At 47.2% G+C, this 27136-nt stretch overlaps 1 protein-coding gene across 8 annotated transcripts; it reads left to right on the forward strand.

Moving 5' to 3' along the window:
• Positions 1-9: 9 nt before the first annotated feature.
• STK36 (serine/threonine kinase 36) lies at positions 10-25701 on the forward strand. 8 transcript variants are annotated; one of them, XM_019838680.2, is made up of 27 exons: positions 10-146; positions 735-909; positions 1601-1741; positions 1852-1929; positions 3984-4114; positions 4345-4594; positions 6248-6341; positions 6635-6804; positions 7219-7406; positions 7911-8010; positions 9676-9819; positions 14326-14505; positions 15332-15531; positions 15920-16025; positions 17531-17681; positions 17873-18000; positions 18536-18640; positions 18988-19086; positions 19173-19261; positions 19546-19609; positions 19796-19906; positions 21532-21606; positions 22052-22214; positions 22431-22578; positions 22808-22955; positions 23518-24264; positions 25325-25701. In XM_019838680.2, the coding sequence occupies exons 2-27, from the start codon at positions 826-828 to the stop codon at positions 25466-25468; spliced, it is 4038 nt and encodes a 1345-aa protein (XP_019694239.1). In that variant the 5' UTR covers positions 10-146; positions 735-825; the 3' UTR covers positions 25469-25701. The 8 variants fall into 8 exon arrangements, with proteins under 8 accessions (XP_019694239.1, XP_019694238.1, XP_019694237.1 ...); XM_019838679.3 differs by lacking the exon at positions 10-146 and adding an exon at positions 211-328; XM_019838678.3 differs by lacking the exon at positions 10-146 and adding an exon at positions 223-354.
• The last annotated feature ends 1435 nt before the right edge of the window (positions 25702-27136 follow it).

The following is a 27136-nucleotide window of genomic DNA, read 5'->3' on the forward strand; positions in this document are numbered from 1 at the left end:
ACTCCAGGTCCTTAGTGGGTCCTGATGGCCAAGAGAGGGATCGGAAGTGCCCTAGAAAGTGCCTATGGGTGGTCCGACGACTCTCCAATACTTCTGAAAGCCTTTGTCCTCTGAACCTCTCTGACCAGTTCCAGCGAGCACATGTGGTAACAATGGGAGTCTAAAGAGAAAGGCAGCGGGGGTGGAAAAGAATTATAAGTCAGGCAAAATCCACAGGCAGCCGGAAGGGGCGGGGCTGAAGGCCAGGGCCTGCATCCCCCGGCCTGAGGAGCTTGAAGCTCCTAGGCTGGGGGTGAGAGTGGGGCTCCGGTCTGCGAAGCGCGGGCAGGTGGCACTGGCGGGGGTATTGAGGAGGTTGGCGGTGGCAGGAACCTGGGGAGACTGGAAGGGGCGGGGTCGGTAGGCGAGGCTGGATGGAAGGGGCGGGGTCGGGTGGGCGAGGCGGGACGGAGGGGGCGGGGCCGAGGGGAGAAGCTGGATTGAAGAAGAGGGGGAGCGGTCGAGTGGGCGGAGCTGTGTGGAGAGGGGCGTGGGGCACGGGTTTCGGTGGGAACGAGGTTGGGTTGGGGGCCAGGAGGAGGTTGAAAAGGAGGGAGAACAAGAGGCTCTCTGTTTGCTCCCAAGATCTCATCTTTCCATCCACTCCACCCTACCATGTTTTTGAGGCCTGGATTATTATGAAAAAGGAAAAGGCAAGGTGGCTAACATAAACCTTTCTTTTATGCCCAACCCAGGCCTCCTAGATGTGTGGAGCTGTCCCTGGAGCTGTAGCCCTTCACCACCATCTCTACCTCCTTCCATCTGAAGGATCCTGAAATCTCTGTCATGGAGAAGTACCACGTGTTGGAGATGATCGGAGAAGGCTCTTTTGGGAGGGTGTACAAGGGTCGAAGAAAATACAGTGCTCAGGTGGTGAACAAGGAGGGATATCTCTTGGGTGGGATTCTACAGGGACCAGAATACGGACCTGTATTCCAAAGGCACTGACTCGGTCATTCCTCTTGTGGAGTGTGTGCTCTAATATTGGATTACTAGGTTCAGACCCAAATCCACCATTTCTAGCCTTAGAACTGTGGATAAGTTACTTAAACTCTCAATGTCTCAGTTTCCTCATCTGTAGAATGAAGATGAGAACAGTATCTGATTGATGGGTCTTGAGGATTAAATATGATTCATGCTGAATCACTACATTAGTATAGTGTCTGGCACCTAGTAAACAATAAATTTTATTTTTATTATTGTTATTGTCTATCATACCACGCAGGAAGAGATAAACCACCTTAACTTTATTCTTCCTTCTTCATTTTCTTCTTCCTTCTCTTTCCCCTAAATCTTTTAAATTTTTGCCCAGAGTTCTTTACCCAGATCAGAACACCTCTTCCAGATTCCACCAAAGGGATCTGTCTGGCAGAGGCTGTTTTCTCCTAGGGCAAGAGGTGGGGGGAGTCTGGATAAGGCCAGGGTACTGTAAGGAAGAGGAGTAGGAGACTAGCAGGTAATGAGAATTTGCCCAAACAATCTGAAGCCTGAGTTCTGGAGCTCTGAGGTGAATGTTTCAATAGCATGGTTAGGCCTTGACTCTTCTTCTTACCACTGACAGGTGGTGGCTCTGAAGTTCATTCCAAAACTGGGACGTTCAGAGAAGGAGCTGAGGAATCTGCAACGAGAGATTGAAATCATGCGGGGTCTGCGGCATCCCAACATTGTGCATATGCTTGACAGCTTTGAAACTGACAAAGAGGTGCACTTCAGTTTTGGGTCACCTCTCCCCAGGAAGAAGGGTCCCCCAAATTTCCCAGCCTCAGAATGCATAAATCTGGAGCCATCAGTACCATTGCCTTCTCCCTGCAGGTGGTGGTGGTGACAGACTATGCTGAGGGAGAGCTCTTTCAGATCTTGGAAGATGATGGAAAACTTCCAGAAGACCAGGTATGTTTCCTAGCTCAAACTTGTCCCCTACCCTGACCTCTTTTCAGATTAAGGACTGGTAGCAAAAGCTGAGGGCACTGAGATTCTCCATTTTGAAAACTCCTGAGGAAACTATAAGAGTCTAGGTATATATAGAGACAGTGTGGCATGTCAGTAAAGTAGGTGAACACTGGAGCCAAAATCTCTGAGTACAGAGTTGTCTCTGCCACTTTCTAGCTGGATCCTTTTGGGCGAGTTACCTTAACTTCTTAGCACTCAGTTTCCTCATTTATTATTATTATTTTTTTAAATTTTTTTTTAACGTTTATTTATTTTTGAGACAGAGAGAGACAGAGCATGAACGGGGGAGGGGCAGAGAGCGAGGGAGACACAGAATGAGAAACAGGCTCCAGGCTCTGAGCCACCAGTTCAGAGCCCGACGCGGGGCTCGAACTCACAGACCGCGAGATCGTGACCTGGCTGAAGTCGGACGCTTAACCGACTGAGCCACCCAGGCGCCCCCCAGTTTCCTCATTTAAAAATGGATGTCATCGGGGTGCCTGGGTGGCTCAGTCGGTTAAGCGTACGACTTCAGTTCAGGTCACGATCCCGCGGTCCGTGATTTCAAGCCCCGCGTCGGGCTCTGGGCTGATGGCTCAGAGCCTGGAGCCTGCTTCCCATTCTGTGTCTCCCTCTCTCTCTGCCCCTCCCCCATTCATGCTCTGTCTCTCTCTGTCTCAAAAATAAATAAACGTTAAAAAAAATTTTAAAAATAAAAAAAATAAAAAAAAATAAAATAAAAATGGATGTCATTTTAATGTCTGTCTCATGAGACTATTGTGAAGATTAATGAATTCATGTAAAGCATTTAAATCTTTAAAAAAATTTTTTTTTGATTTTTGAGAGAGAGAGAAAGCTCGAGCATGGGAGAGGCAGAGAGAGAAGGAGAGAGAGAGAATCCCAAGTAGGCTGTGCACTATCAGCATGGACCCCGATGTGGGGCTCAAACCCATGAACTGTGAGATCATGCCCTGAGCCAAAGTTGGATGCTTAACTGACTGAAACATCCAGGCACCCCTCATATAAAGCATTTAAAAGAGTGCCTGATGCACAGTATTCAACATTCCTGTTATTAATGCTTTTGCTGTCACCAGATAGCACGTGTGGTGGTACCAGAGAGGGCAGGAAGGGAATAAGAGTTGTTATCAAGGCAGGATTCACCACCAAGACCTGCTGGTTGGCAGTGGGATTTGGTGGAACACATTCTCCAGCCACACTCATTCTAGGGATTTCTCTGTACTCTAACAAGTAGCCCCCCTCCCCAGGACTTCCTGTTGTAGCAATCAATTTCTTTCTAAGCATTGTCGTTTGTAAGTCATCATCGTACTTATTTTGTCCGTCTTGTTTGTTGTCTGATTACTTGTCTTGAGAAAAAAGACTTTGTCTTGTTTAATAACAGCTAATGTAGAGGCACCTGGGTGGCTCAGTCAGTTGAGCATCCAACTTCGGCTCAGGTCATGATCTCCCGGTCTGTGAGTTCGAGCCCTGCGTCAGGATCTGTGCTGATGGCTCAGAGCTTGGAGTCTGTTTCTGATTCTGTGTCTTCCCCTCTCTCTGCCCCTCCACCACTTGTGCTCCGTCTGTCTCTCTCAAAAACTAAATAAACAAAAAAAATTTTTTTTTTTAGTAACAGCTAATGTATATTGAAGGCTTACTAAATGCCAGGCACCATTCTGAGCATGGCATGCTTTGACTTGTTTAATCCTCACAATAATCCTATAAAGGAGGTGGTATTATTATCATGAGCTTACAGATGATGCATATGAGAGGCACGAGATAATTTGCTCATCCCAGGTCACAGCTAGTGAGACTCAATACATTTTCCTTGAACGAGTGAATGAACAAATGAAAGAATGAGTGAATGGGAGTCAAGAGCTAAGGAAGATGTGGGAAGCTCTGGAAGAAAGAGCAAGAAGGGAAGATCTCATCAGTAATTTAGGGAAATGTCTTTGGGCTCGTCAGTAGGCTCCTTCCTCTGGCCTCTCCTTTCCTTCCCCTGCCTGTTTGACCCCTAGGTTCAGGCCATTGCTGCCCAGTTGGTGTCCGCTCTGTACTATCTGCATTCCCACCGCATTCTCCACCGTGACATGAAACCTCAGAACATCCTCCTTGCCAAGGGTGGTGGCATCAAGCTCTGTGACTTTGGGTGAGGACCCTGACCTTCTGTCTCAGCTTCCAGTTCTTCAAGGAGTCTTCGACCATATGCTTAACTTACCTGGACCTCATTTTAGAACCTGAGCTAAAAGACTGGGGGTTCCTGTTGGGTCTTTGGAAGGTGTTCTCTGTTTGAGTTTGGGATATCTCACACCATGATAGGCCTTGTTTTTATTGAATATGTTTTTTCTCTTCCCAACTCTGTTCCCTCATCTCCTGCAGATTTGCCCGGGCAATGAGCACCAACACGATGGTGCTGACATCCATCAAAGGCACACCACTTTATATGTCTCCAGAGCTGGTGGAAGAGCGACCTTACGACCACACTGCAGACCTCTGGTCTGTGGGCTGCATACTGTATGAGCTGGCTGTGGGCACCCCTCCCTTCTACACTACCAGCATCTTTCAGTTGGTCAGCCTCATTCTCAAGGACCCTGTGCGCTGGCCGACCACCATTAGTCCTTGCTTCAAGGTAATGAACGTCGAAAGGGAGATTACTTTTGCATTAGAAACCTGTCTTCCTCTGCCCTGGTTCCCTTTTCCAAAATCTGGGGCAAGACTCTGCCGTTACTGAACTAATGTGGGAGCTGGGCCAAGCTGCGTTGCTTTTCTGCTGCAGGGGCTTATTCTGGGAGCTTATTCTAAACTCTGCAGAATTTGGGAATACCAGCCAGCCCCTCCTTGGGGCGGGCTATTCATATACATAGTGGGCTATTCATATGTATGTGTGTGTGTGTATATGTGTATATATATTCATATGTATGTATGTGTGTATATATGTGTGTGTTTTTTTAAGTCTATTTATTTGTTTTAAGAGAAAGCACGTACGCGTGGTGGGGAGGGACAGAGAGAGACGGGAGAGAGAGAATCCCAAGCAGGCTCTGCTCTAGTGCAGAGCCCAATGTGGGGCTTGAACTCACGAACCTGTGAGATCATGACCTGAGCTGAAATCAAGAGTTAGATGTTTACCCCACCGAGCCACCCAGGTGCCCCCTGGGGCAGGCTATTCTTTATCACAATGGTAAGGTAGTTTCAAGCCACCAGAGACAGAAACTGTCCTTTTACACATCCTCTCTTCCACTTACTTCCTATCAGATGCAAAGTCCTCATGATATCTAGATTTGCCCACAGACCTCTTAGTCTTCTTCCTGAAAGAAGGAATCTTCAGAAATCCAAATGGCCAGAGCTAGTGGGGCTAGATCAGCGATGAGGGGCAGATGATAGAAGTGGTATCTGTTGATTGCAGCTAAGTCTCAGGAGGTGAGGGAGGGAGGGAGAATAAAGAGTTGACCCTTTTTATTTCTTATCTAGGGCAAAATTTGGGCCCTCAATGGAATTTAAGTGCAACCTTTTCCCAGAGTGCAGTCTCATTATAACTTTCCCTTGGCCTGTCTAAGATGAAAAGGGACAAGTTTCTCCCTAACCTATTTAGTTGGGGAGGCTCAAATAATTATCAAAAAGAATCTAAGCAAAAGAAATTTAAGTGGGTGATCTACATAGGATATTCATTCTCCCTTAGAGCAGACAGGCAGGCATCTTCAGCAAGAGCCACAAATACTAATCACCTTGTTTTAGAACAGTGGTCATAATTGACCAGTACCTTCTATCCCTATTGTAGGCCCAACTGGGGATTTTCCCAAGGATACACCATAACAGATACACCCTTTTCAGAGGCAGTCTCCCTTCCCTTCTGCCATCTCAAGACTTGCTGAAAGATTTCTGTTTTTCTGTGCTCCCAAACACATCTTTACACAATGACTTGTGTGTGAGTGTGCTTTTAACCACCAATGCTTCTGGTCCTACCCAGCTGCAAACAAACCCGCAACCAAAGGGAGGGCAAAGTGAGCAATTCGGACTCTTTTGAATGTTTGCTTTCTGAAGATGATTGTGAAGGTGACAGTAAGTCTCTGGACAGGAATTGGGGCTCTGCAGGAGGTGAGGCAGAGAAGCCTGTCCCTGAAGCCAGCTAAATGAGGCCTAAGGATAGGATTAGAGAGGGCGTGGTCAAGACCAGCTAGTTTGCTGATGGAACGGACTCAGGAGTCTTGGTTTCCTGGTTCTGCTGGTGAGTTAGAGGGAGTCTGTAGGAAAGCGATGACCCATGGGGTATTTTTTCTCTCCACAGAACTTCCTGCAGGGACTGCTCACCAAGGACCCTAGGCAGCGTCTGTCCTGGCCAGATCTCTTACATCACCCCTTTATAGCTGGTCGTGTCACCAGTGAGTCATTGGGGTTCCCAGGGCTTTTGCACTTCCCTGGTGCTCTTTCCAATCTACCCCCTTCCCCCAGTGTCTGGATGTAACATGTCTGCTTTACCCTACCAGCTGGAACTTTCTTCCTAATCTTTTGCCTAACCTTTGGCACTTCTCTTGCAACCCCACTCCCTCTTTGTCACATTGTCAAAATGGCCTCCTTCCACAGAAGCCTGAGGACACTGAAGTTGTCTCTGGCCAAGTGGAGATGGTGGTGCAGCCCCAGTGTGATCACATATTCTCCCTCTTCTTCCCTACAGTAATAACTGAACCAGCAGGCCCAGATTTGGGTACCCCATTCACCAGTCGCCTACCCCCAGAACTTCAGGTCCTAAAGGACCAACAGGCACACCAGCTGGCCCCCAAGGGCAATCGTTCTCGAATCTTGCGACAAGCCTGTAAACGCATGGCTGAGGAGGCCAAGCAGAAGGTATGTGGACAGAAGGGAATATGTGACATGACCAGCCTAGTGACCGAGAGAATTGGAGAAGGAAGGTTGAGAAAGGGCCATGAATAGGTTTCATTCTGCCCTCTGAGTAGGTACCATTCATACTTATGAATGATTTTGTTTTGTTTTTAAATTTATTCATTTTGAGAAAGGGCATGCGCAGGGGAGGGGCAGAGAGAGAGAGAGAGAGAGAGAGAGAGAGAGAGAGAGAGAGAATCCCAAGCCGGCTCCACACTGTCCGCTCAGAGCCTGATGCAGGGCTCGAACTCAGGAACCACAAGATCATGACCTGAGCCAAAACCAAGAGTCAGATGCTTAACCCACTGAGCTACCCAGGCAGCCCACCCCACAACCAAATAGTTTTGATTCAGTGTGTCTCCTGCCCATTTCCCACAGAAACACCAGAACACAGGACCTGCCCTTGAGCAAGAGGACAGGACCAGCAAGATGGCTTCTGGCACAGCCCCTCTGCCTAGACTAAGAGCCACTCCTCAGGAACCAGGCCTCTTGGCTGGGATCTTGGCCTCAGAAATGAAGAACAGCTGGGCTGAGTGGGGGGCTGGAGAGGCCCCCCCTGTACCTCGGTGAGGAGGGGCTGTTTATAGATGGAGGTCCCTTGAAGATCTTTGGTTTTAGTCCAAACAAATACAAAATGGTGTCTATCACTAGCCACCACCTAAGTATGGACAGGGCCCTCGGAATCCAGGTCCTGTGTTCTTGAATTCCGATTCTGGATACTTTCCTGATTCATCAGTGGAAATGGGAATTTTCCTTTCTTTATGCCTCAGTTGTACATTAACTGAGAAGGAAAGAATTGTCTCCATGTAAAAGGGAAGATATTTGAGTTGAGAACTACAGGTGAAAACTGCCAAGGTAGGCTTGAGAGTAAGGTTCAAAGTGGAAGGGCAGTCAAGGATATGTGTAGTGGTCAACATCCTGTCCTGCCATATCGTAGAAGAAAGCTCTTTTCTATCCAGTCCTATATGGCTCGTTTTTCATTCGTATCTTGGGCCTAGAGAGAGGAATATGTAGATGAACCCTAAGCCTCACAGGTCTGGAACTCTTCCTGTTCCCTGTTCCTCTGGCAGGGAAAACCAGATCAGCCAGGATTCTGAACCAGCTCTCCTAGAGCTGAGGCCAGAGGTGGTGAGCCAGCGGAGCATTGATGCAGTGGACCTAGAAAATGAGGTGAGCTGTGGGGGCCCCTCTTGGCCTTGACCTTGCCATCAGATGTTGGGTCTGGGTACATGTTTTTCTAGAACAGTGATTCCCAACCATCCAAGAACAAGCTCCCCTGGTGTCAAAAATTGCTTTCGTACTATTAATTTGTAGATTTTTAATTGCACAGTATAAACATGCAATTATCAAAAATTGGAACACATGGGTAGAAATGAAAGTCCTTCTTGCGTCTTACCCCAGTTCCAGAGGTGTCTGCCATTATTAGTTTAGTCTTTCTTTTTCCAAATGTTTGCACTTCTACATGTATGTATACGCATACATAGAAATCTGTAGTTTGACTATTTTAATGTTATTGAGTTCACACTACATGTACTGTTTTGCATCATGCCTCTCTTACCAGATGATCCATTTTGGAGATCTTTCTACATCTGAACATATAATTCTACCTTAATCTTTTCTGGCTCTTTTTGGGGGGGGGTAGTTAACTTTTTATTTTGAAATAGTTTCAAGTTTCAAGAATAATTGTGAGGATACCACAAAGAATTCCTGTATGCCCTTCATCCAGATTCACCAACTCTTCAAATTCTGCCACAGTGGCTTTATGATTTTCTCTCTGTATATGTCTGCTTATATAAGGGTGTATCCTCTTTCTTGAGTCATTTTAGGGTAAGATGCAATCATGTCCCTTTACCCCTAAGCACTTTAGTGCACACTGGTTAAGAACAAGATCCTTGACCTACACTACTACAGTACATTACAGAAGCCAGAAATTTAACGTTGATATAATTCTGCTACTTGATCTATAATCCATATTCAAAGTTTGCCAATTGGTTCAGTACTATTCCTTATAGCAAAAAAAAATTTTTCCTGGTCCATGATACAATCCAGGGTTATGCATTGCTTTCATTGTTATATCTCATTAGTTTCCTTTAATCTGGAATAGTTCCTAGTCTTTCTTTGTCTTTCATGACTGACAGTTTTGGGGTACACAGGCCAGTAATTTTGGAGAATGTTCCTCAAATTGATACTTTCTCATGATTAAATTCATTTATGCAGTTTTGGTCAGAATACTACATTAGTGATGTGTCCTCAGTACTATAATCTTTTTTTTTCTATTTTTTTTTTGTTTTTTTATTTTATATTTGAGAGAGAGAGACAGAGCATGAGGAGGGGAGAGGCAGAGAGACAGAGACAGAATCCGAAGCAGGCTCCAAGCTCTGAGCTGTCAGCACAGAGCCTGACATGGGGCTTGAACCCACGAACCATGAGATCATGACCCGAGCCGAAGTCGGACTCTCGGACACTTAACCGACTGAGCCACCCAGGCGCCCGAGTACTATAATCTTTTTAATAACTTCATCATATTTCTTAATATGGGTGTGCCATGATTTATTATTCCCTTACTGATTGCCTTTATGACATTGCCAATTTTTTTTAATTATAAATGGACATATTGTAGGTACCTCTTTATGAACACATGCCAGTGTTCTCCAAGAGACTTCAAGACCTCTCACATACTGCCAAACTATACCTTTTTAAACCGGTGGTTGAAGCAAATACATCTGTGTTGAAGGATTCCCTGGTTCTTGCATTTACTCCATGATTCTGCAGGTTGAGGGCTCCTACCCTTGAACCTTACACACTTCTGACCTTGTTCGTTCCCCTGTTCCTCAGGAGCCCGACAGCGATGATGAGTGGCAGCACCTGCTAGACACCGCTGACCCTGTGCCTGTCCAGCTGAAGGCCCCCCTCACTCTGCTGTGCAATCCTGACTTCTGCCAGCGCATCCAGGGTCAGCTGCGCGAGGCAGGAGGGCAGGTAACGGGCAGAAGGATACTGTGGATGGGATTAGACTATTTTAATCACAGGTGAGGTATTAAAAAACATAAGGAGAAAAAGAAAGCTTGTCCCTTTCCAATTCTCTTGCAATCATCCACCTATTTAATTCAAGATTTGCTAACCTCCTTTAGTGACACAGAAAGAACAGGCCTTGGGTTTCTCTTTCTTTCTTTTTTTTTAATGTTTATTTATTTATTTATTTATTTATTTATTTATTTATTTATTTATTTATTTTTAACGTTTATTTATTTTTGGGACAGAGAGAGACAGAGCATGAACGGGGGAGGGGCAGAGAGAGAGGGAGACGCAGAATCGGAAACAGGCTCCAGGCTCTGAGCCATCAGCCCAGAGCCTGACGCGGGGCTCGAACTCACGGACCGCGAGATCGTGACCTGGCTGAAGTCGGACGCTTAACCGACTGCGCCACCCAGGCGCCCCAAATGTTTATTTATTTTTGAGAGAGAGAGTGCAAATGGGGGAGGGGCAGAGAAAGGGAGATATAGAACTCGAAGCAGGCTCTAGGCTCTGAGCTATCAACACAGAGCCTGACGTGGGGCTCAAACTCACGAACCGTGAGGTCATGACCTGAGCCGAAGTCAGATGCTTAACCAGCTGAGCCACCCGGGTGCCCCATTAGGTTCTCTTTCGGAAGGGAAGAGCATTTACCTAGAGCAGGGGTCAGCAGACTGATGGTAAACGTTTTAGGCATTGAAGAGCAAGAGGCAAAAATGGAGGGTATTATTTAGTACTTCCATAGTGAGAGAAAGCGCTTTTCCACGAAATCTTTCTTGATTAAATTTAAAATCTTAATTAAATCAGAAATTTAAAAAAATTTTAAATAAGTTAAAAATAAGTATACAATATTTTCTAATATAGGTATACTAATGAGAAGAATGAGATTCTTTTTTAAGGAATAATATTTTGATTAATTGGTATTCATAGTGTTCTCTCTTACAAAGCCTTTCCTTTTTTTTAATTTTAATCTTAATTTTTTTTAATATGAAATTTATTGTCAAATTGGTTTCCGTACAACACCCAGTGCTCATCCCAACAGGTGCCCTCCTCAATGCCTATCCCCCGCTTTCCCTTCCCTCCCACCTCCCATCAACCCTCAGTTTGTTCTCAGGTTTTTTTTTTTGTTTGTTTTTTTTTTTAATTTTTTTTTTCAACGTTTATTTATTTTTGGGACAGAGAGAGACAGAGCATGAACGGGGGGAGGGGCAGAGAGAGAGGGAGACACAGAATCAAAACAGGCTCCAGGCTCTGAGCCATCAGCCCAGAGCCTGATGTGGGGCTCGAACTCACGGACCGCGAGATCATGACCTGGCCGAAGTCGGATGCTTAACCGACTGCACCACCCAGGCACCCCTGTTCTCAGTTTTTTAAGAGTCTCTTATGTTTTGGCTCCCTCCCTCTCTAACCTTTTTTTTTTCCTTCCCCTCCCCCATGGTCTTCTGTTTAGTTTCTCAGGATCCACATAGGAGTGAAAACATATGGTATCTGTCTTTCTCTGTATGACTTATTTCACTTAGCATAACACTCTCCAGTTCCATCCACATTGCTACAAAAGGCCATATTTCATTCTTTCTCATTGCCACGTAGTATTCCATTGTGTATATAAACCACAATTTCTTTATCCATTCATCAGTTAATGGACATTTAGGCTTTTTCCATAATTTAAGCCTTTCGTTTTCTGAAACACCATGATCTTCCTTCCTGGGAACTTGCCGGAATATGTTGCCTGCATTTCTTTCCTTCTATTTTCTTTAAAGTTTTTTTTAATGTTTTTTTTTTTAATTTATTTTTAAGACAGAGCATGAGTGGGGGAGGGGCAGAGATAGAGGGAGACACAGAATCTGAAGCAGGTTCCAGGCTCTGAGCCATCAGCACAGAGCCCGACGTGGGGCTCGAACTCACAAACTGTGAGATCATGACCTGAGCTGAAGTCGGACGCTCAACTGACTGAGCCACCCGGGCGCCGTTTTTGTTTTTGTTTTTTTTTTAAATGATTTTTAGGAAATTTACCAAGTTGTGAAACTATCACTATAATCTAGTTTTAGAACATTCTTATCTCCCTAGTAAGATCCCTCATACCCATTTACAAGTCATTATCATTCCCAAAGCCCTGGTCCCAGGCAACCCCTAATCTACTTTCTGTCTCATAGATTTGCCTGTTCCAGGTAGTTCACATAAATGTAATCATACAGTACACAGTTTGGTGTTTTCTTTGTTGTTTTTTTAATGTTTATTTCTGAGAGAGAGAGAGAGAGAGAGAGAGAGAGAGCGCGCGCGCGCGCACATGCACGCACCAGCGGGGGAAGGGCAGGGAGAGGGAGACAGAGAATCCAAAGTGGGCTCCACACTGACTGCAGAGAGCCCAATGTGGGGCTCAAACTCACGGAACCACAAAATCACAACGTGAGCCAAAGTTGCACACTCAACTGACTGAGCCACTCAGGCACCCCAATACCCAATTTTTACATCTGGTTCCTTTCACTTAGCGGAACATTTTTGAGGTTCCTTCTTCTTGTGACATATCAATACTTCATTCCTTTTTATTGCTCGTTCTCATTAGAATTCTGTCATATGGCTATATCACATTTTGTTTCTTCATCAGTTGATGGACATTTGAATTGTCTCCACTTTTTGGCTTTTATGAATAATAATGCAGTGAACATTCATATGGAAGTATTTTTGTGGATATATGTTTTCATTTTTCTTCTGTGGATACCTAGGATTGCTGGGTTGGATGGTGATTTATATTCAACATTTTAAGAAACTACTAAACTATTTTCCAAAGCGGCTGCATTATTTAACATTCCCGCCAGCAATGTATGAGGGGCCCCATTTCTCCACATTCTTGCCAGCTTGTATTATTGTCTTTTTATCACTGCCACTCTAGTGAGTGTGAAATAATGGCTTATTGTCATTTTAATTTGCACTTTGCTAATGACTAATGTGGAGTGTCTTTTCATGTGCTTATTAGCCATTTGTGTATCTTCTTTGGTGAAATAGCTCTTCGGTCCTTTGCTCATTTGTAAATTGAGTTCTGTCTTCTTGAGTTATAAGAATTCTTTGTATATTCTGGATAAGAGACCCTTATCAGATATGTGATTTGCAAATATTTTTTCCCAGTCTATGATTTGTCTTTTTATTTTCATAAGAGTGTCTTTTGAAGCACAAAGGTTTTGAATTTTGATGACATTCAATTACCATTTTTTCTTTTTGTGTATTATGCTTTTGGTGTTACGTGGAAGACATCTTTTCCAAACCCAGAGTCAGAAAGATTTCCTCCTATGTTTTTTCTAAAAGTTTTTTTTAATGCTTATTTATTTATTTTGAAAGAGAGAGAGAGAAAGCACTAGTGGGGGGAGGGGCAGAGAGATGGAGAGAGAGAGAATCCCAAGCAGCCTCTGCGCTGTGCTGTCAGCACGGAGCCAGATACGGGGCTCCATCCCATGAACTGTGAGATCATGACCTGAGCCAAAATTGAGAGTCAGACACTCAACCGGCTGAGCCACCCAGGCACCCCCATCTAACTACTCTTTAGCTGTGTGATTCCTGACTCCTTACTTAACCTATCTAGAAGCTTTAGTGTAAAATGGTTAATTGCATTTCCTGCACACGGTTATTGTAAAGAGTAAATGAGCAAATAAGTGAAAAGATTTAGAAACACTGAATGGCATATGATAAAGCACTTGATGTAAACATTACTCTCTTTTGAAGAGTATCCTTTTATTTTTTAGAAATTTTTAATTTATTTTTGAGGTGGGGGGACAGAGAGACGAGAGAGAGAGAGAGAGAGAGAGAGAATCCCAAGCAAGCTCTGCGCTGTCAGCACAGAACCCGACATGGGGCTCAATCTCACGAAACTGAGATCATGCATGCCCTGAGCTGAAATCAAGAATCGGATGCTTAACTGACTGAGCCACCCAGGCACCCCTAAAGAGTAACCTTTTAAAGAAAGCCATTTCAAAGTATCATACTGACCCTACTTCGTAGGCTATATGAAAATAAGTGGCAGGCTAGATTTGGCCTGTAGGTCATACATAGTTAGTCAAGTCCTGATCTAGAGTTGGATGATATTACTTTATCTGTCTGGAGTTGAATGACACTGTTTTGCGTCCATTGTGTTTAATCTTTGGAAGTGCGTGTGGGCACATACATATGTTTTTTAAAGTTAAAGGCTGGAGAAGGGAGGGAGGAGATAGGAATGGCACTGGGCCTGATGGAGATTCTGAGGGAGGTCCCCTGTCCCTTGGTCACCACTGTTGTAAGTCAAGTGACCTGACCATCTATATCTATATTCTTCTTCCTTGTTACTGCTTCCCTTTTTCTCTATTCTCCTTCTTTGGGCTTTAGAGTCCCAAAGAAAGGAATGAGAACATTGGTCTGCTTTGCCAACTCCTTGGGGACAATTAGTATTTGTGACTCCTTTTCCCTCTGATAAGATCGATTACTCTCTCTTTCCCTCGTGTCGCCCAGATCCTGAAAGGCATGCTGGAGGGTGCTTCCCACATCCTTCCTGCACTCCGGGTCTTGAGCAGTCTTCTGTCCAGCTGCAGCGACTCTGTTCTCTTGTACTCCTTCTGTCGTGAGGCAGGGCTCCCCGGGCTGCTGCTCAGCCTGCTCAGACACAGCCAGGACAGCAACAGTATCCAGCAGGTAAGCAGTAGGCCAGTAGCCTTGAAAGACTTCCAGGACTTTCTGCTCCTTGGATTTCTCTTCTTCAAAGTGCCATCTCTATTCGGCCCACTGCCTTTTCTTTTCTTTCCTCCTCTCCGGTTAGTAGACCACGAGTTGCATACTCCACTGCCTTCTGATGCCAGGCAGATCCCGTCAGTCAGGGAGGTAGACTCTGTGTGACTGTATGAGAGTAGTGGGGAAGACGACAGACCGGAGATCTTGTGCCCAATCTGAATGGGACATGCCCTCAGCTTCAGCTCACTGTTGCCACATGAGAACACGGGCCCCGTGTTGCCAGATCTTCCAGTTTTCTAAGAGAAGCTAGAAATCCAGATTTTTATGCTCAATTTCCCAATATTTAGAGCACTGTGGTTTGGAATATTAAATCCTAGGTTTTAATTGACCTGCTTTTATAGAACAGAGTACTGAAATTCAGGGATTAATCAACTTATACACCAGCATTAGCTTGTAAATGGCCACAGGGACAATAAATGGAGGAGGTAAGACAAACAGAGGAGGTAGGCATGAGGCTCAGGGTGTCTGAGGCCAGATCTGTGCTACCCCACGCTGCATTCTGCTGTGGCTGAGCTGAGAGGACAGAACACTGAAATGTTTAACGGGAAGCTGCATCCTGCTGGTGAGTGTTAACCTTGAATGTTTCTAAGGAATTTAGAAAGGAATTTGAGCTATTTGAAAAATAGAGCCTCCTGAACTCCTAAATGCTATTCTGGCCAAGCAAGATACAGGCTGTTTACAGCCCCCTGGCTGCCCCTTTGTTACCTCTAGATTTCCTCTTTCTGTCCAGAAGCCTCCCTGTTTGGTCAGCCCGACTGGATATCTGACACCTTTTTCACTGCCTTTTCTCTTCGTCTACATTGCCCTTATTCTCCGTCCTCTTCCCTGGCAGCAATGTTGGTATGGGACCTTCTTACGGCACCTGATGGCTGTGATTCAGGCCTATTTTGCCTGCACCTTCAATCTGGAGAGGAGCCAGACAGGTGACAGGTGGGATGAGAGCCAGCTTTGCTCTGTTGGCCACTTTGGCTTCAATTTCTACCCCCAATTCTTCCTTCCTCTATTAGGAAGAGGCTAAGTGAGGAGAAAGCAACAGGTTAGGGATCCCCTGATTCTCTTAAGGACCGAGACCACTCTAAGTTCACCCCAAGACTTTGAGGTTCTAAGGGTCACCATACACTAAACGGAAGGGTCACAATTTAAGTAACGTAGAGAAAATGGCAAAGAAAGGTCTTGGAGGGTATGTAAGACTCTGTGTGTGTTTAGTGGGGGGAGGGGAAGGAGCATTCTGATACATTCCTTTGCACAGATTCTCCTACCTGCAGAACTGACGTTTACCACACGTGGGCTTTTAGAGAGATGGGCTATTTTTTCCCAGCCTACAGGTGTTTCAGGAGGCCGCCAACCTCTTTTTGGACCTGTTGGGGAAACTGCTGGCCCAACCAGATGACTCTGAGCAGACTCTAAGGAGGGATAGCCTTATGGTAATCTGCTCCCTTGTCCAGATTTCTGTCTCTGATATCTTTCCATGTTTCTCCCTTTCCCTTTCTTATAACTATAGAGGGTTAGATCAAAGTAATAGAACAAACATTTATTGAATACCGACTGTGTGCCTTGTGCCACTTGAGTACGAGAAGGTCCCCCTTGTCAAGGGACTAGTAGTCTAGTAGGAGAGATGAAAATGATCAAGGACAACAGCATGAAAAGTACGTTAGAACTTGTATAAAACTTGTATAAAGTACAGAAGCACCACTGAAGAAGATATGATTAATATTACTTGGGGAGTCATAGAAGAAATCTCGAAGGAAATCATCTTTGCTAGGATTCGAAGAATGCATAGAAGTTTGCCGGGTGGGTGAGGCAGAAAGTAGGGAGGACATTCTAAGCAGAAAGATCAGCATTTACAAAGGCCCAGAGGCATTAAGGACTGTGGCCTGTTTCAGAGAACTACAAGTAGAAGTATTTCTTCTTTTTTTTTTAATTTTTTTAATGCTTTTTTAATTCATTTTTGAGAGACAGAGAGAGACAGAGCATGAGTGGGGGAGGGGCAAAGAGAGAGAGGGAGACACAGAATCTCACGCAGGCTCCAAGCTCTGAGCTGTCAGCACAGAGCCCAATGAGGGGCTTGAACCCACGGACCGTGAGATCATGACCTGAGCCAAAGTCGGATGCTTAACTGACTGAGCCACCCAGGCACCCCTAGAAGTATTTCTTTTTGAAGAGACTTGCAGATGGACTAGTATTTCCCAAATGTATTTGCCCTACGACTAGCAAGCTAGTGGGTTCTCGCCCCTGGACTCTGGAAATGAGGGACAGGAGAATAGAAGATGGAATGAGAAGATAGCGGAGTTCTGACTGATCTCCAAGGAGACACTTAGGGAGGAACCTGAGCAAGGAAATAAACAGTTGCCTAGCCATTGTTCAGACTGGCAATTGGGAACACAGATCTGGGCTGCATTTCTGCCTCCAGTGAGCAGTCCATTCGAACTCTTCTAGTCTGAGAGCCTATTTTAACCTCCCTCATCCTTTCAAGTCAGGAAGCTTTCAACGTCTAACCTAAACTTTGGCCATCAGTGACTCACATTATTGGCCAGCATTTGTCATATGTCACTGTGCAGTGAGTGCATAGGAAGTTTGGAATAAACATCCCACCTCCTGAAATTCTGAATCAGTAAGACTGGGTTGGAAGGGATCCAGGAATCCCCAGGAATTCTCATACTCGTGGACTACAGATAACACTTTGAGAAATATCATCTAGGAAGCAGCTGATCAGAGAACAGGATTGATAACCTAAAATTGCCATCCTTGAAATGTGAAGGCAATTAATTATAATGCATTTTCTGTGTGAGGAATACTTAGAATGCCACAGCTGGTCCCTCTGGGTTTTCTCCTTTATTCTCAGGTTTTCTGGGGGGGATTCTTGCTCCTTACCCTAAACCCAGTCAGTTTTCTGCTGCCCTAATGTTAATGCCGCCCTTGTCTCCCTTAGTGCTTTACTGTTCTGTGTGAAGCCATGGATGGGAACAGCCGGACCATCTCCAAAGCCTTTTACTCCAGCCTGCTGACTACCCAGCGGGCTGTGCTGGATGGGCTCCTTCATGGCCTGACAGTTCCCCAGCTCCCTTTCCACACACCCCCAGGTAACCAGAGTAGGGAGCGGAGGTTCTCTTGACTTCTGAGTAACTCCGGCTGTGCCCTCCCGACTGCCATTGCCTCGAAGAGTGCCTGGCATTTAGTGAGGGCTCAGCAACTAACTGTGCACTGAAAGAATGAATGGGGATCCGAGACAAACAATCAGACCCCACCCTGCGTTCTTTGCTTTTCTCCATAGGAGCCCCCCAAGTGAGCCAGCCACTACGGGAGCAGAGTGAGGACCTGCCTGGAGCCATGTCCTCTGCACTGGCAGCCATATGCACTGCTCCTGTGGGGCTGCCCAGCTGCTGGGAAGCCAAGGAGCAGGTCTGAGCTGCAGTTTCTGATTTCCTCTCATCCATGTTGCTGGAGATGAGGCTGGCCTCAGCTTCTCAGAAAGGCAGAAAAACAAGCATTTTTGCTTCCCCTTACTCTGTACTTCCAGAAACAGATGCTTCCACCTGGGTCTGATAATCTGGCCACTTGTTGAACACGATGTTGCCAAAATCCCAGAACCCTTGGCCAGCTGGCTAGAGAGCTCATCGACAAACTGCCCATGTGGTAGGGTAGCTGACCCGAAGCCACCTGTGATGCTGCCTCAAGGGCTCAGGATTTAGATTTCCTGCTCCCTTTTGGCCAGCAACACTTTCCTCTATACCTGTCTCTACTAGGGCTAAACTAGGCCATGACTTTTGGTTCTTCTTTGGCCATGAAGACTGGGAATAGAATGGGATCTGAGGTTCCTGGTGAACCTGAGGAAGAGTGGCTAGCAAGGGGTTGAGAACCCTGAGTAGTTGGAGATATGAGAGGAACAGGATTGGAATATGGGAATGGGGTTGAGGCTTCAAGTATGTCCCTACAGATCTCTCAGCATTTGGCGAATCAGCTCACCGAGGACGACAACCAACTGAGACCGTCCCTTATCTCTGGCTTGCGGCATCCCATCCTGTGCCTACACCTTCTCAAGGTACTGCCTGTCCAGAACTCTTGGGACTTCAGATTTCTTTTTAACCCCCAAGACCAAGAGAGAAAGACACTGAGAGAGACAAGAGACCCCAGAGGGTCCCTTTCTTCTTTTCAGTCTGTTCGACCTGAGATGGCCCCACTGTTAGCCAGTCCTCACTAGAATAGAGCAGTAGCCCTATCTCACCGTCTTATAGCAAGAAGAGGCGGAAGTTGGCCTGAACTTCTCGAATTGCCCCGGTGTGGACACTAGATCTGCGGAGAGGCTAGCCTGCTTCTCAGCTGAGCCTTCTGATCCAGGAACCCAGGGGCTGCTCGGCTTCACTGACAGACTGCTTCCCATTCCTTTAGGTTCTCTACTCATGCTGCCATGTCAGTGAGTGCCTGTGCCATCTGCTAGGGCAAGAGCCCCTGGCCTTGGAGTCACTGTTGATGCTGGTCCAGGGCAAGGTAGGCCAGGAACACAGGCAGGTATATCGTGGTGGCCCTACTGTCTCAATCAGAAGTTGCTCTGACATCTTTGGTTTCCTTTGTAGGTAAAGGTAGTAGATTGGGAAGAGTCTACTGAGGTGGCACTCTACCTCCTCTCCCTTCTTGTCCTTCGGCTGCAAGATCTGCCATCTGGGTAAGCCTGAAGTAGGGTCTGTCCACTGGAATCTTCCCTCCCGATAGCTCACCCTGACGTAGAATATGGGGAATGGCACCTTACAGCCTATCCTCAGAAGGGATGGGGATAGAAGGGATGGGGATGTTCTCTACACAGAACAGAACAGACCTAGATTCCTACCAACTTTGTGCCTCGGGGCAATGGTCATGCAGCCGTGTGGAGAGTGCCATCCAGCGGGGAGGGAGGCCACTCCCTAGCCTCCTTTCATTTGGTGCATCCTTTGATGAGTCTTCTTTTTCCAGAATGGAGAAGCTAGGCAATGAGATTGCTACTCTCTTTACCCATTCACACGTTGTCTCTCTCGTGGTGAGTTTTCAGTTTTCCCCTCCTTCCCCTTTTCACCCTGCCACCCAGGCCTGCGGGGTGCACGGGCATCACTCTCCTCAAGAGGTGGTTATGAGGCATTCTTTTGGGCCAGAGACATAAATCTTCTCTGCCTGTCGTGACTACTGCGCAGATTCAGACATTCCTTCTCTTCCTCTAATTCCCCAGAGTGCAGCAGCCTGCCTGTTGGGTCAACTTGGTCAGCAAGGGGTGACCTTTGACCTCCAGCCTGTGGAGTGGATTGCCGCAGCCTCACACGCTCTGTCTGCCCCTGCAGAGGTGAGGTATACCGGAGAGGGCACAGACAACATTTTCACTGAGTCAGACCCAGGACTCCACTTGGGGGCAAGACTGAAGTGCCAGCTTGGCTGGGGCAAACTAAGCAGTCGTTCCTTTCCTCCCTGTCTGTCCCCAGATGACAGCTTCTCTGAGCCCAGACTGGGCTGGCACTTCCAAAGAGGGAAAGAGGGAGGGGGACCCGAGTTACCTACTGGAGGATGAGATCTTCCTGCCTACTTTAGTCTCCTCCCACAGAAGCTCCTGCTCCTGTTGTTAGGGTCATTTCAAAAGCTTAATCTCTTCCCCTCTGACTACAGTTTGGCTTCCCTGTCCCCCCTCCTTCTCCTTAACTGAAATGGAAAAGGTGGCTGGCATCCCAAGAACTCTTGAGGAATCCAGTCCATTGTGTAGCCTCCTTTCTGCTTTCTCCTTTTCCGGGCCTTCCCCCCGCCCCCCCCACCGCCTCTCCTTTTTAGGTACTTTGGAACCCCTATTTCTTTAATTTTGTAATAAGGATAGACTTCGTATTCAAATGATCATCATCCTTATAGATGCAGAATTCTTTATAATTTGGAAAGCACCTCACATCTTATCTTACAACACACTTGAAAGAGAGACGCATGAAATGTAATGAGACTCACCTGCTTTTTCTAGATAAAGTTGAACTTCAGAGAGGTGGTACCAGTAGTGATGACACTCACATTCATCCAGGAGCCCCAGTCAGAAATCTGGGAGTCATCATAGACTGTGTTCTCTGCTCCATTATTCCCCCATCTAGATGGTTCCCCCAGGTCCCATGTGTTCCGCCTTCCTGTTGTCTCAGATCTTTTTTTACCTGGCACCATCACTGCCCTGCCTTAGTTTGTGTGCACACCATCTATCTTGCACTGTGGCGCTTGCCTGCTGAAGGATCTCTATTCTAGGCTCTCTCCTCTCCAGTCTATTCTCTCCACTGCCACCAGGGTGAGCTTTCTTAAAAGTCTAGTCATTTGTTCAAGTATTTAGCACAGAAGTATCTATTGAGTACCGAACGCTATTCTGGGTTCTGAGACTACAGCAGTGAGTAACAGACGAAAATCTTGCCCAGGTGGAGCTTGTGGAGCTCAGTGGCTTCCCATTGCTTCCGGGATAAAGTCCAGACTCCTTTACCTTCTCCTCAAAGCTCATCTGTTACCTCTGGGCTCTATAATCCTGCTCTACCAGGAGTTACCACTTCCAAAATTCACTATCATTTTTCATGACCTGCCTTCATTTATGCTACAAGGAATGCTGTCCCTTCCTACCACCTCCTTCTCTTGACTGCTTTTTGAACTTTTAATTCATCGGTGTTCTACCTCCAGAAGGCAGAGTTAGGCACTCTCAACTGTGTCTCCACCCCCACCCCAACCCCAGCCTCTTGTGTGGCAAGTGTCTTCCGACCCTACCAGATGATGTGTCTTTAGAGCAGAGGTAGTCATTGAATGAGTAGTCAGGAACCAGGACTTGTGTAAGTCCAGGAGAGCTTTCCCCACTACACCAGGCAGAGGACAAGCTCTTTCTGCCTGACCAGGAGTTGCAGGCATGGGTTTGTGAGGCCCCTTCATCTCTCTTGGGGATCTTGCATTCTTCCTGCCTCTCTCTGTCAGGTCCGGCTGACTCCACCAGGTGGCTGTGGATTCTATGACGGCCTCCTCATCCTGCTGCTGCAGCTTCTCACCCAGGTACAGGTGCATCCTAGGTTGGATGGGAAGGCAGGAAAGACAAGCTAGGCATTTTGATGAACCGCTAGACGATAGGAATGAAGAAGCAACCCACACGTGCCTCTTCTGTCAAATATGGTGGCCGTGATTACCTTCAAAAGGGCCCCCCCCTGCCCTCATTGTGGACCCTTTCTGGGGAATCCCAGCTGCATCCCAGGATTCAGTGGGGAGGAGAGCTGTAATTCCCTGGTTTCTAGCAGACACTTGAGTGGGTTAAGATGTGATAAGAAAGGCAACTAAGACAACAGGGAAATCCCACGTTGTTGGGAAAACAGAGGAATTATTTCTGGGACTCCCTTCCCTTAGAGGTCAGGGATAAGAGTGAAAAAAAAGAAAAGAAAAGAAAAAGGCATTGTGATACCTGACTTTGACTTCCCTACCCACCCTCCTTCAATTTCATCTCCAGCCAGGGAAGGGTAGCCTGATAAGGGACGTGGCTAGCTCAGAAATGTGGACCATTCTATGGCACCGCTTCTCCATGGCTCTAAGGCTCCCCGAGGAGGTGTCTCCACAGGAATCACAGCCATCACAAAGCCCAGAGCCAGACTGGACGCTGATCTCACCCCAAGGTATCTTTCCATAAGCATGGCCTCCTTTGATCCTTTTCAAGAGGAGGCAGCCTAGAACTGGGTTAGCCCACAGAGATTGCAGCCGCTGCCCCCTGGGGAGAGGATGGCACAGACTGTGCTGGATGTGAAGGGGACTAAATAGGTGGGGGCCCTGGAGAAGCTGGAGCATCCGGGGCCCTTCCTGCACCACTGGGTCTCCATTCTTGGTGTTTCCAGGCATGGCAGCCCTGCTGAGCCTGGCCGTGGCCACCTTCACCCAGGAGCCCCAGTTATGCCTGAGCCACCTGTCTCAACGTGGAAGTATCCTCATGACCACCCTGAAGCACCTGCTTTCCCCCAGCTTCCTGCGTCAGCTGGGCCAGGCGTGAGTTCGAGCTAGACGAGGGAGACCAGACTGTCCAGACAGTCTGCAGTGTGGCGATGGGGAGGGGTGGGCAGGAGAGCCATAGCTGACAGCTTGAGCTATGAGGCCAGAAATAGGACTGGTGAGGTTGGAGAAGGGGCGCTGGACTCGGGGATTTGAGAAGGGGGCAGAGAATAATAAAGGGTGGGTGAGTAAAACCGAGTAAATCCTTCCACTCTGCCCTCTTTAGACCTCACGGGTCTGGGTTTCTGCCCGTCGTGGTGCTCTCTGTCTGCCAGCTCCTCTGCTTCCCCTTCGCCCTGGATGTGGATGCCGACCTCCTTGGAGGTGTGTTAGCTGACTTAGTGGACTCAGAAGTCACAGCCCGCCTGCTGCAGGTATTTGGGAAAGCCACCAGGCGTGAAGGTGCAGGAGGAAGATGGCCGACCTCGTGTATTGTAATTCACTTCCCAACAGCTCCAGGGCTCCCCTGAGCCCCTGGAAGAGTGGAGCATCTGGCTTGATGTAAGCGTTGGAGTGGAGAAAGCATTCAGGCCTGAGCAGAAGCACTAGTTAGAGCTGGGGCTGGCGCCTCCCGTCTCCATCTGTCCCTCCTCTGGATCTGTTGAAGCTCTGTGGGGAGGACATCCCAGTCTGGGCAGGGAGACTCAGCTCCTCAGCCAGGAGTCACTTCTGTGCAATCCTTGGCATTCAGCAGTGGGTTTTTGAAGGCAGAGAGCCTGAGTCCTTGCAGAGCAAGGAATGATCCTGCACCTGTTCTCTCGGGCTCCACAGTCTCACGTGGAGGGCTCGGGTCAGGTCTTCCAGCTCTCTGTGGTATTTCTCAGCATAGCTTGGCTTTTCTCTTGGCCAGAGCTTGGGCCCCTTCTAGCTACCTCGCTGCGGTGAATTCTTCCTCTCCCTGAACCACTTTGCCTGCTCCTCTATCCCTTCTCCCAGGTCTGCTGCCACCATCTTCCGTTGACGCAAGTTGAGTTGCCTGTCAGCCTCCTCACACACCTGGCCCTCACGGATTCCACCTCTCTCAACCAGTTTGTGAACACAGTGGCTGCCTCCCCTAGAACCATCATCTCCTTCCTCTCAGTTGCCCTCTTGGGTGACCAGCCGCTGCTGACCTCTGACATTCTCTCCTTGCTGGCCCACACAGCCCGAGTACTGTCCCCCAGCCACTTGTCCTTCATCCAAGAACTCCTGGCTGGCTCTGATGAATCCTATCGGCCCCTGCGCAGCCTCCTGGGCCACCCAGAGAATTCTGTGCGGGCCCGCACTTACGGGCTCCTGGGCCACCTGCTGCAATACAGCATGGCTGTGCGTGGGGCACTGCAGAGCCAGGCTGGGCTGCTCAACCTTCTGCTGCTGGGGCTTAGAGACAAGGACCCTGCCGTGCGGCGCGGTGCCAGCTTTGCCGTGGGCAACGCAGCCTACCAAGCTGGTCCCCTGGGACCTGCCTTGGCAGCCGCGATACCCAGTGTGACCCAGCTACTTGGAGATCCTCAGGCTGGTATCCGGCGCAATGCCGCATCAGCTCTGGGCAACTTGGGCCCTGAGGGATTGGGGGAGGAGCTGTTACAATGCCAAGTACCCCAACGGCTCCTAGAGATGGCCTGTGGAGACCCCCAGCTAAACGTGAAGGAGGCCGCCCTCATTGCCCTCCGGAGCCTCCGACAGGAGCCCTGCATCCATCAGGTACACCCCTGGGGACTTCCGGACCATGACGATGGGGTTGTATTTCACAACATTTTTCTGAGATAGCCTTTAAGGAATTGGGATGCTGGGAAACCCATGGGCGGTGTCTTGGAGATGGGTGTGCCATCTACCATCTCCCACCCCGGAGAAGGGAAGGAATGTGGGAGAGGGCTCTGATGAGTGGCAAATTCCCAGGATCTCCAAGCCCAGGGGTTCTCTCTTCTTGAGGCTACGTGGGAAGGAGGTGAGGCCAGATGAGGTGATATTGAGGTCTAGAGGGATTTCATTCTGGAGGCTGGGAAGGGGCTATCTTTTTTCTTTTTTTTTTTAGCACTTTCCACGTGAAAAGCGCCATGCTAAGCATTGGCTTTATTACCTGGTTTAAGCTATTATATTCCTCATTTTGCAGGTGAGGAAACTGAGGCACTAAGGATTTAATAACGTGCCCAAGTTACAAAGCTAGTTTGGGGGACTGGACTTCTGAGCTCAAGGGTCTGAGTCCTGAGCCCATACCTTAACCACTGCTTTATTCTGCTTTTTCTGCTTGTGACATAAGTAGCCTAATGGGAATCACACATCTCCCTATGATAAGGCTAAACCTCCAAATTATAATAAAGCAGTGTGGGAACATTGGCTGGTTCATGCAGAACAGAAATTTTGACGGGATGGTGATGATGTAAATTATAGGATTTTCTGGCAATCCATATGGGGAAATAATATAAGAGACTCTTGGTGGTACTGAGGTTAAGACCCACTGGTCAAGATTCATGACTAGGAATCACACTTTTTGACTTACTGTCACTGCTGCATTTATGACCCCTTCCCGGGACAAATGCATGGATCCCTCGGTGCCTCAGTTTCATGGTGTGTAACCTAAGAGAATGGCAGTAGACCTCCGGTCTCGATGAGCCCTCTCTCCAAAGTTTCTCTTTCCCCGCAAAATCTATATTGATTCCCTAGGGGCCCATTGTCTTTTTCTTTCTTTACTAGAGTGGGAATTGCTGGGCCAAATGAGAGTCCTCTGCATGTCCTATTCTGTCATCTGCTCTCTGTCTCACAGGTGCTGGTGTCCCTGGGGGCCAGTGAGCGATTAGCCATGCTCTCTCTGGGGAATCAGCTACTGCCGCATAGCAGCCCCAGGCCTGCCTCTGCCAAACACTGCAGGAAACTCATTCACCTCCTGAGGCCAACCCACAGCACGTGATCTCAGATTCCTACGGTCCATCCACCCACTTTCGTTACCCCTCTATTGCCAACCTTTTTCTACTATTCAAGCCACCAACTCAACCAAGAACTAAAAAGAGACTAAAAAAAGAGATAAGCTACAAGTCAAATGATTTAAGAACGAGAAACTAGAAGAGATTTATGTATAAAGCTCCCTCCTTTCTCCAGATTCAGGATGATTTCAATCAGTAAACTTCATTGCTGTTGGTGCCAGAGAAGATTCCTTCCTTTTCTACATGCGGGGGTCTTTCTCCAATAATGTGCCTTTAACCCCAGGAGCATACCTCCCAGATCTCAGGGAGGTACCTTCTACCTGAGAGGCTGCTTCCTTTCTAGAGCTTGTATAATCCTCCCAACAGGTTCTTGCTTTTGTGCACTGGCCCTAGGACAGTGATGAAGACTGAGCCCATCTCAGCTCTAGGCTATGGGGATAAATGCTGCTGTGGATGGTTTCCTGACCCATAGCCCACATTCCCATCCATGGGTTATGGTAGAGAGTCTTTTCTTTTTTCTTTTTCCTTTCCCCTCTCTCCCCTTCCCTTTCCTTTCCTTTCCTTTATTTCTTTAACTTTCTCCTTTCTTTCTCTTTCTTTCTTTCTTTCTTTCTTTCTTTCTTTCTTTCTTTCTTTCTTTCTTTCTTTCTTTCTTTCTTGTTTTTCCTTTCTTTCTTTTCTCTCCTTCCTTCCTTCCTTCCTTCCTTCCTTCCTTCCTTCCTTCCTCCCTTCCTCCCTTCCTCCCATCCACCCATCTTTTCTATGTAAACTCCTGTAGTAAAAGGTATACCTCACCTTACTTGGAGATGCCAGGGTAAGAGCTTGGGTGGGGGGTCAGCTCCTCTCTTGGCTGCTGGTTGGTGCTGCAGCTCTTGTGTCCCGTTCACACAAGACCATGGTTTGGGACCTTATTTATTTATATCTGTTCCTGCCTTCCAGCTTCCTGCATCTCAGCTGAGCTACATGTGGTCACCTACTTCCAAGCCAAGACCAGTGGAGCTGAAATAGGAGAGATAGGATTAAACAGAGCTGTACATTGGATTGCTTTGTGATCTCAGGCTTAGTGATGAGTTTTGATGTTTGATGGAGTTTCAATGTATAGGGAAGCCCAATTGCTTGAGAAGGGCAGCTGTTTAGGACATCGTGCATTTCACCAGAAAGAGATGTTTGGCAGACCCATTAGAGTTGAGATCCAGCTGGAAACATACTACAAAGTTTCAACCCTGACTCACCGGATGGCTTGCGACAAGCTTCCCAGAGCCTTCCTTGGTTTCTCTATCCATAAAATGGGGGTATTACTTTTTGTCCTTCCTTAAATTCCAATTGTTTTTGAAATGAAAGATGAATAAAGTGCCTTAGTTTTATAAGGAATTTTATTTAGCATTCATCTTCATTGTCTGTGTTTATATTTTAGCAAAAATAACATTTTTTTCTAGAGACCACTGGAATTTCCTCCTGTCCAGATTATGGCAGTTCAGTTCAACATTGAGTTCTTTCTCTGTGCGAGGTACTGTCGTAGGCACTGGAGATAAAGCAGTGCTTGTTTGTCGTAGAGTTTCCATTCTAGCTGCGGAGTCAATGAACTTACCAAAATAAGTGAATTCTGCACAGGATGTAGAGAGGTGATAAAGCTCTGGAGAACAATGAAGCGGAGA

The sequence above is a fragment of the Felis catus genome, chromosome C1 (genome assembly GCF_018350175.1).
Source record: "Felis catus isolate Fca126 chromosome C1, F.catus_Fca126_mat1.0, whole genome shotgun sequence".
Taxonomy (NCBI): Eukaryota; Metazoa; Chordata; class Mammalia; order Carnivora; family Felidae; genus Felis; species Felis catus.